Below are 10,135 nucleotides of genomic sequence, written 5' to 3'. Positions count from 1 at the left end.
TTGGGAAGGATACTTTGTTTTTCCCTATGTAGTTTCCCACAAATACATTTTTTCATTCCCTTATACAGTTTTTTTTCTCTACTTCAGTAGACAATTTAAATTCAAATTGAGAATTCAATACCTCCACTTTTGTCTATGTATTGCCTAATTAGATTTTCCCTTTATAGACATGATCTTCTGACTTTTTTGCATTGTGTTCTTCCAGACTTTAATAAGAGGTGAATATCAACTATTCTAATTACGTGTTTTTTTTTAGAGTGGTTGATATTTATCCGTGAATATCAATTGCTTACAAAACTATTGATATTTTACCATTTATATCAACCATTTTAAAATTTTGAACAAATAATCAGAGATTGATTTGATAAAATAAATAATCAGAGATTGATTTGATCTATAAGATGGAGATTTGAGAGTGAAGAGAAGGAATTACTATTTATATTGTTTCAATTACAAAATGAATAATATGTTATTATCTCTAATCTAAATAAGTCAAAAACCAAAATAAATGGTTAGATAGAATGTGAGTTATAATTTTCCAAAATGAAGCCTATTGCCAATTCGCTCCAGGAGATAGGCTTGTGCACATGGGTCACTTAGTGTCGACATGGAATGTCCTTCTAGGTCGAATTACGACGTGAGGTCGGTGGCATTTGAACGGGACATCTCTTAATTATTTGCACATTGTCGGAAATCTCATTTTAAGGCATCACAACTCAAGTTATGAATTTTTAACCGAGAATATGTCATATTTGGTATGATTTTGGGCACATTTTTTTGATTTGAAAGTTCATTACGTTTGAATGTTTCATTCCAAAATTGGGTTGAGAGGTCTTTTAGAGAATTCTCTCAGCTTTTCAAAATATCTTGAATCATCCAAATTCATCCAAAATTGAGGTCATGATAATTTTTAGAAGTTATGTGTAGATGTTAGTCTTCTTCAACCATTCTTTGCCCAAAGTGAAAAGCACCAAATGGGGTTTCTTCATATATGGTTTGATTGAAGATGATGATAAGGTGTCATCACCTGGTTGACTCTGGCACGGTTAAACATGAGTTGGCTCGCGTTGATCTGACCTTGACTCGGGTTGATTTTCTATGAAAATTTTATTTTTCTTCTTTCGATCCCCGAAGCGTTTTCTTAAAGAATTGTAAAAATAATATTATACTCAAAATTTATGATTTTCTGAGCCGATCAATCTAAATGTATCAATTAATCCAAATTTTGAGTATTTTTAAAAATTAGCGTTTGGACCAAGTTTAAAAGGAAGACATGAGTCGGTTTAAAAATTGATTTTCATGTTTTTGGTCTCTTGGTCTAGTAATTAAGTATGATCATCATACTAGATCAGAAAATTTTGTTTTAATTTTAGGGGTAATAATTGGTTGTCTACAACAATCAAATGGCTCTTTCCATATAATTTTTATTACTAAATTTAATACACGGACATGAAATATCGTTTTTTCTACCCGAACTCTTAGCAAAATATAGAAAATAATTAACCACTTTAATATATTCACAAAGATGTCGATGTTTACGGCCCCAGTTCAGCCACTCTATATCATGTGCCTGAACTTTTATCAATATTTTCTTCAATAATGTAACAATAGGACAATAATAATTTAATTTCAACTAATTAACAATCATGTAAGACTCTATACAAAAACTTGAATTATTTAGGATATTCTAAATTCAAGTGTTAAATACAACTAACAAAACAAAATTAATATGTAAATGAATACGGATGAGGTTCATAAAAAAATAAGAATTAAGAAGCTGAATATTTGTGAACACGTTAAGTGCTGGCTGGCTGTAGGGTTGAGTAGCTTTAAATTAAATGTAATTGGCTATAACAATCTGAGTTAGTGCTAATTATTAAATTAAAAATAAGAATTAATCGAACACATGGAGAAATGAGCGTTCAAACTTCATTATTTATAAATGAGTATTAGTGGAATAGATAAATGAGTGTTCAAACTTAAAAATAAATAAATTAAATATATAAATTCCTTTTAGCATGCATCACTCATTATGGCCAGCCTAACACAACTATTGTGGGTCTCTTTTCCGTCTCTTTTATTTTGTTTTAATTACCTTTTTAAGTTAATAAAATATAATCTGTGGTGTAAACTAGATAATAATATATTTTTTTTCGATAATGGAATTGTGAAACTCTTATGTGATCATATTTAGATACCCGTAAAAGTGGAGAAAATAATAATTTAACTATTGAAATACATAAAATAAGAAAAAAAAAGTATATTAATAATATAATTTTTTACATTAATAAGTTGAGAAAAAACAACATTGTGTTGTCAAAAATAGATTAATTATTCTATATAAAAGTTTTAAATTAATCATGATGTATATAATTTAATATATATTATTTAATTAAGTCATAAAATTTTAAGTTTTTATTTATTTTTATTTATTAATTATGATTATATATATTAATATAATTAATTATTTATAAATAGATTAATTTATCAAAATTAATATTAATTTATTTTTGATTAAACTTAGTTACAAATATAAAATTTGATATTATAACTACTTAATTGAATTTATAATATAAATCATAAATTATTAACTAAATATGTTAATTTAAAAAATATAAATAAGATGTAAAATATCAACGTAAGTGTGAGAAATAATTTTTTATTTTGTTCAGTAGTCAATTAAATTGGACAACTTAATTCTCTTTCATATTCTCAATTTCAAATTCACTCTCTTTATTATTTTTATATAAGATCAATGATTACAGTTTGTAAAACTATTAAAAATATTTGAATTAATAGTTTTATAAATATATAATTTGATGATTTGCTAAAACATTAACATGAGATCAGTGTAGACATGATATTGATAGTCAAAATTTCTTACATTTTTGTTATTTCTTACATTTGAGCTATTGAAATAATTTTAAGAAGGAAAAATGATTATTGTTATAATTTTGAGAAAGTAAATATATATTTTTTTGGTAAAAATATTAAAATGTATTGATATATATATAAATAAAATAAAAATATTTTAAATTTAAAATAGAGGTTATTTTATTATTATATTTAATGAATGGATGATTTATTGAGGTGAAGTGAAGTTTAAATTTTTTTTTATTTGAATAACTCAAGACCCAACAACGCACCATAACTATTTTAAAAGAAAAAGTTGTATTAATTAGGAGACTAGGACCTACAGGAATCAAAGAATTGCTTGGAAGTTCATGGAGAAGATGGTAGGAAAATTCCCCCCAGTTCATTAAGACAGTTCATATATATACTGATACATGTTGTATAACGAATTTGTGGTTTCATCATCATATTTCCTGATTATCCATATCATAATAAATAATGTCATCCCATGATGAAATCTCTAAATCTAAGATGGGTCCACAGCTGCGAAAAACAACCAGTATGGCCGCTTGGACTGAAATACTTCCCGTTTCCGACGAAGTCACCTCTCCGAGATGTCTCCAGGATATTGACCGGAAAGAGCTGTTCTTGCTAGTGCAGGAACGTAACATAGAGGGCCTGAAATTGTTCGGCGGTGATGTTAAGTCATTGGTGGCCGCCCTAGAGTCTGATCCGAAATTAGGAATCAGTAGTGATGTCGATCATGTTGTGAAAAGGATGGAAATGTTTGGGTTCAACGATTACATCAAACCGCCCGTCAGGTCTATCTTCAGCTTTGTGGTGGAGGCGATCAGCTTTCGGATCTTCATTCTCCTAATCTGGGGGATCAAGAGGCTTGCAGTTGGGATCAAGCAGCACAGAGTCAACCAAGTATTGTACGACGGCGCTATTATAGTTACTCTTATTCTTTATGTGATGGTCTACTCTTATTTCTACTACAAGAAAGCAAGGATGCTGGCGAATGAGGAGAGTAAAAATGAAATGGTTCGTGTATTGAGAGATGGACGCAGACAGGCCATCTCGATCTTACAGGTGGTTGTAGGCGACGTCGTGTGCTTGTCCACCGGCGACCGTGTGCCTGCAGACGGGTTGTTCTTGAATGGCCGCTCTATGAAAGTCCACGAGTCAAACATGAATGGTGAGACTCATGAGGTTGACCAGGCCACAAACCCTTTTTTGCTCTCAGGAACAATGGTAGTTCATGGCTATGGCCGCATGATCGTCACTTCAGTCGGCATGAACACGTCTTGGGGTATTGAATCGGGTGATTTCAACCTACTCACTCCCATACAGCAACGCATATCCAAATTGTTTCCCATGGTCTTGAAGATCATTTTGTTGGCCGTCTTCTTCGCAATTCTTACTATCAGGTATATATTTTTTTTAGTCTATGACCTTAATCTTTGCCCGGAGGTAAGAACTCAAACTCATGAATCTCATTACCGTTTGTACTTGAGTTTTTGCATTATAAAGTTTTAAGGAATTGTGAGAGATTTGGCAAAAACAATACAATAATACCTGAATTTGTACTTCACAAAGATAAATTTGGTAACCTCTGTAATGAGATATTATAGGATAATAGTTTAGGATTATGATAATTTTTTTTTTTATATAAGGGTTAATGTCAATTTTATCATTGAATATAACGGAATATTCACGTATATCACTGAACTAATTTTTGTTCGCTCATACCACTGTAGTTGAGTTTAATGTTCATTTATGTCACTATTGGACAAAAACATCCAGATTCGTTAAGTTTTCCATTAAATGATGACACGTGTGATTTACATGTCATTTTTTTAAAATTAATATATATTATATTTTTATTTTTATTTTTATTCACTATTTTAAATAATAAAACTTAATTTACATTTTAAAAATATTAATCAAATAAATGATATATTTTGAGAATCATTAAAAGTATATTTACTTTATTTTAATTAATATATTTTCAACATTTATTTTTATTAGACTAATAAAAATAAATGTTAAAAATATATTAATTAAAAAAAATGTGAATTATTGTTAGTATCTTTCAAAATGTCTATATATTGTTTGGTTAATGCCTCTAAAAATATAAAAGTTTTATTATTTAGAAATTATGAATAAAAATATAATATATATTATTTTAAAAAAAATAACATATCAATCACATGTGTCATCCTCTAACGGAAAACTTAACGGAATTTGATGTTTTTGTCAACAGTGACATAAATGAACATTAAACTCAACTATAGTGTATAGTGGTATGAACGAACAAAAATTAGTTTAATGATATACGTGAATATTCCGTTATAGTTCAATTATAAAATTGACATTCTTCCCTTTTATATAATATTCAGATAACGAATTTATGAATTCCCTTTTATATAATATTCAGATAACGAATTTATGAATTGAAGTTTAGGTGAACTTCAAATATTTAAAAAAAAAAAATATAAATAAACTTATAATAGATAATACTATATATGTTGTTGCCTATGTTTTAAATAAAAATAAATATTGAATTAAATTAAAAAATAAGGAGTTATTTAAAAATTTTAACATCAAATATATCGGACTAACTCTAATAAATAAGAATTGGTCATGACAAAAACTATTTTTTTTGTTTTTTTTAGTGACCAGTAGTATCTTTATAAAAAATTCACAATATATATATATATATATAGATTTAAGTCTAGTATTCAATTTACTCGTGATGGTTTTGAGTTTATTCTTTCAACGTGAACCCTAATTTTTAATCACTTTATAAAACTTGATTTTAATATTAACTATAATGTAAAGGTATTTCACCGGGAACATGAGGGACGATGAGGGACGCCCGGAGTTCACAAAGGGGCAGACGAAAGCTGCCGACACATTGGAAACTATTTATAGTATTATTAAGGTTTGCGTATCCTTAATAATCGTTTCATTTCCTAAAGATTTGATCCAATCTGTTTATGTAAGTTTAATGTATTCCAAGAGGGTAATGGAGGGCGATAACGTAGATGTTCGGAAGCCTTGGGCTTGCGAAACAATGGGCTTCGCCACGACAATCTGTACGGACAAGACTGGCACTTTGACTTCAAATCAAATGGAAGTCACTCAAGTTTCGATGGGCAAGGAGCCACTCACAACAGAAAGTCATAGAAATAAAATCTCAACACAGAATATTGCACTTGTTCAGACATTATTACAAGAAGGTATCTTTATCTTTATTATTATTTATTAAATTAAATCTTAATATGTGAGAAAATTAAATTAAATTAAATGCGGGATTCTCCATAATTATTATTATTTTTTTTTTTACAAATTGAGAATGAGAACCACATGTCAGTTAAAAATAACTAGCTAGCATTGAGTAAGTTAATTTTAAATTGGTTATTTCTAATTTAGTTTCTTAAAATTAAAAACTTTAAAAATATTATTCTCACTTTATATTTATTACAAATACATTCGCATAAACTTGATTTTATGTTATATCACATTTTTTTTTTTTAATTTATATAAATAATGATGTTTGCATAATTATTTATTACATTATTAATTCATAAATTCAAATAGGCATAGTTTTGAATACAAGTGAAGAGGTCTATATGAAGAAGAAGGAGGTGAAGAAGAAGAATAAGTGGTGGTCCTGGTGGAAGAATATGAAACGGAAGCTGAAGAACAAGAAGAAAGGGATGTCTGGAAGCCCGACAGAAAACGCTATCCTGAGCTGGGCAGTGTCGGATTTGGGTGCGGACATTGTAGAAGTAAAGCAACGCTATCAAATAGTCCATGTTGAAGCTTTCAACTCCTTCAAGAAACGTAGCGGAGTTTTGGCTAGAACAACCGGCGCCCTGGAAGCACACTGGAAGGGGGCTGCAGAAATGATTCTGGGCATGTGCTCGGATTTCTACGATCAACATGGGACGATTATGCCGATGTCGGACGAAGATAGAAAGCAATTCCGTCGAATCATTGACGATATGGCTAAGAAGGGTCTAAGATGCATTGCTTTTGCTCATAAAAAAATAGAAGAAGTTGGAGAAAGTAGTAGTAGTAATAATAATAGTATTGCAGAAGAAGATCAATTAAATGAAGATTCCGGATTTACCTTATTATCGATCGTGGGTATTGAGAATCCCTGTCGCCCGGAGGTTAGAAAAGCAGTGTTGTCCTGTAAAGATGCTGGTGTCGACGTCAAGATGATCACCGGAGACAATAAACTGACCGCCACTGCAGTTGCACTCGAATGTGGCATCCTCGGAGTAAACGATAATCAGGCCGACGCTGTGGTGGAAGGAGCGACGTTCAGAAACTACACCAAGGAAGAAAGGATGGAAAAGATTGACATGATCCGGGTGATGGTTAGGTCATCCCCCATAGACAAGCTATTAATGGTGGAATGCTTACAGAAGAAAGGACATGTGGTGGCTGTTACCGGAGACGGAAGCGACGACGCACCCGCTCTCAGAAGAGCAGACATCGGTCTTTCCATGGGGATTCAGGGAACAGAAGTAGCAAAACAGAGTTCAGACATCATGATCATGGACGATGACTTCAACTCTGTGGTCACGGCTCTGAAATGGGGAAGATGCGTGTACATTAACATCCAGAAGTTGATGCAGTTCAAATTCACTCTAAGCATAGTCGCGCTCTTCATCAATGTTCTCGCAGCATTATCCTCTGGCTTTGTCTCTCTCCCGTCTGACAAACTATTGTGGGTCAACATTATAATGAGCACTCTTGGAGCCTTAGCGCTGGCGATGTCGGAGAAACCCACAGAGGACCTCTTAACAAAGAAGAAGCCAGTAGTGGTTCTGGGCGGGAGGATCGAGCCGCTCATAACAAAGGTCATGTGGAGGAACATAATAGCTCAAGCAGTGTATCAAATCACAGTCTTAATAGTCCTAGAGTTCAAAGGGACACATTTTCTTTCCGTCAACGAAAAGATAAAAGATACAGTCGTCTTCAACAGCTTCGTGCTCTGTCAAGTGTTCAACGAATTCAACGCCAGGAACATAGAGAAGAAGAACATATTCACCGGTGAAAAACGGAACAACATATCATTTTTTGGAATCATGTTGGCGACGGTGCTCCTTAATGTTCTCGTGATTGAGTTTCAAACCTCCGCATCCATACCCACACTCAACTGGGTACAATGGTCCGTTTGCATTCTCATTGGCTCTCTCTCTTGCCCCATTGCTTGCCTTGTCAAGCTCATTCCAGTTTCAAGGAAAACACCACTCACCCTCCCAACAACCAATCCTACTATATTTGATCCTAGGTAGCGCCACACGTTGAAAGAGAAAAAAAAAATTAACAAATGAGAAGGTGGTATTACACTTTTGTGTGTACATGTATCATTTTTATGGGTGGGATAAAGACATTGCTATCATTGAAATAATTGATTAAGGACTCATATTATATTATGGTTTTAGCTTCAATACTGCATTTTTTATTTTATTTATTTATTTTAGGATGCCCGCGGAGGTAGACAAGTTTCTTGGTCAAAGTTAACAAATCCTTATTTATCTATTTATCAATGTTTCAAACAATATTTCTTATAATATCTACCCAAAATCCAAAATACATAGGACCCATCTCTCTTTAAAAATATATATATATATATATAAATATAACTAAAATTAATAATACTTAATTAAATCATTAAAATAAAATTTAAATATTATATATTAAAATAAAAAACATATTTTAACTCTACCTAATTTTATAAATATAATATATATAATTAAAACTAAACATAATAAATTAAATCATTAAAATAAATATTATACACTAAAATAAAAATACATTAACTTTAAAATAATATATTAACTTTAAAATAATATATTAAATACACATTAAAATAAAATATATTAAATAAAATATAAACTATTTTATATAGAAAATAATATATATATTAAATAAAATATATAAAAATTAAAACAAAATACGTTATATAAAAAATAAAAATAAAAATAAAAATATTATATATATATATATAATGACGTTATAAAAATATTTATTATATATATATATAATAATACTTAATTTAAAATGTTGTAACCCTAAATAAATTAAATAAATGACATATTTTAATATAATTTATTTCACATTAAAATTTAATTCCGTTTATCATTTTCACAGTTCCCATTATAGTCACCCTCTTTCTCTCTTTGATCCACCAGATCAAAACTCTCTCTCTCTTTGATCCAACAAATCTAGAAATCCAGAAAGATTAACCACGACAACAAGATCCCGAAGCTTTATTTCTTCATTTCCCTCTCTATCTTTTGATCCAGCAACAGAATAACAAAGGGTAGCAAGGATTCCAAAATCAGATAACACAAATTTCAAGCGGAACTCAGTCTAAGGTAAATCATTTTTTTAGAAAAAATTAAAGTTTATTCGGTTAAAAAAATTAGGGTTTATCTGAATACGAAATTTGATGATTATGTTATAGATATTATATATTAGTCTGCCTTACCCTTTCAAAAATATTCAATCATTTATTGGTTTTGAAAAGGTATACCGATCCTATATTGTTTTTAGGATTTTGTGATATTAGCTTGATTTGTAATTCTTTAAGGGTGTGTTTGACGAAGGGAATTGGAATTGGAATTGGAATTGGAATTGGAATTGGAATTGGAATTGGAATTGGAATTGGAATTGGAATTGGAATTGGAATTGGAATTCCAATTCAATGATAGAATTGTAATTCAATTCCAATTCCTATGTTTGGGAAAATGATATAATTGTAATTTAATTCTAATTTTGTAAAATAAAATATCGGTTCAAAATGTTAACTTTTAAAATATGTTTTCACGTTTTGGCACATTTAATACGTTTTTGACATTTTTTGACATTTTTCACACGTTTTCACACATTTTTCACATTTTTACACGTTTTTCACGTTTTTTCACACATTGTAACACGTTTTTCACGTTTTTTAAACGTTTTTCACGTTTTCACACATTTTTCATGTTTTCACGTTTTTCACACGTTTTCACGTTTTTCACATTTTTCACACGTTTTAACACGTTTTTTACACATCTTCACACGTTTTTCACATTTTCACACGTTTTTCATGTTTTTCACACGTTTTAACACGTTTTTCACGTTTTTCAAACGTTTTTCACGTTTTTCACATGTTTTTCATGTTTTTCACACGTTTTTCACGTTTTCACGTTTTTCACACGTTTTAACACGTTTTTCACGTTTTCCACAATTATCACACGTTTTAACGTTTTTT

At 30.3% G+C, this 10,135-nt stretch overlaps 1 protein-coding gene across 1 annotated transcript; it reads left to right on the top strand.

The window, feature by feature from the left end:
• The first annotated feature begins 3,384 nt into the window (after positions 1–3,384).
• Positions 3,385–8,171, top strand: LOC124921203 (putative calcium-transporting ATPase 13, plasma membrane-type). The gene is made up of 4 exons (XM_047461835.1): positions 3,385–4,283; positions 5,698–5,800; positions 5,879–6,098; positions 6,460–8,171. The coding sequence occupies exons 1-4, from the start codon at positions 3,385–3,387 to the stop codon at positions 8,169–8,171; spliced, it is 2,934 nt and encodes a 977-aa protein (XP_047317791.1).
• Positions 8,172–10,135: the final 1,964 nt, after the last annotated feature.

Source organism: Impatiens glandulifera, chromosome 1, assembly GCF_907164915.1.
Source record: "Impatiens glandulifera chromosome 1, dImpGla2.1, whole genome shotgun sequence".
Taxonomy (NCBI): Eukaryota; Viridiplantae; Streptophyta; class Magnoliopsida; order Ericales; family Balsaminaceae; genus Impatiens; species Impatiens glandulifera.
This window is presented reverse-complemented; position numbering and strand designations above follow the sequence as displayed.

Coding starts and splice junctions, on each gene's coding strand:
- LOC124921203 (XM_047461835.1), top strand. CDS start 3,385: ATGGGTCCACAGCTGCGAAAAACAACCAGTATGGCCGCTTGGACTGAA. Junction 5,801..5,878: donor CTATTTATAGTATTATTAAG/GTTTGCGTATCC, acceptor ATGTATTCCAAG/AGGGTAATGGAGGGCGATAA. Junction 6,099..6,459: donor TCAGACATTATTACAAGAAG/GTATCTTTATCT, acceptor AAATTCAAATAG/GCATAGTTTTGAATACAAGT.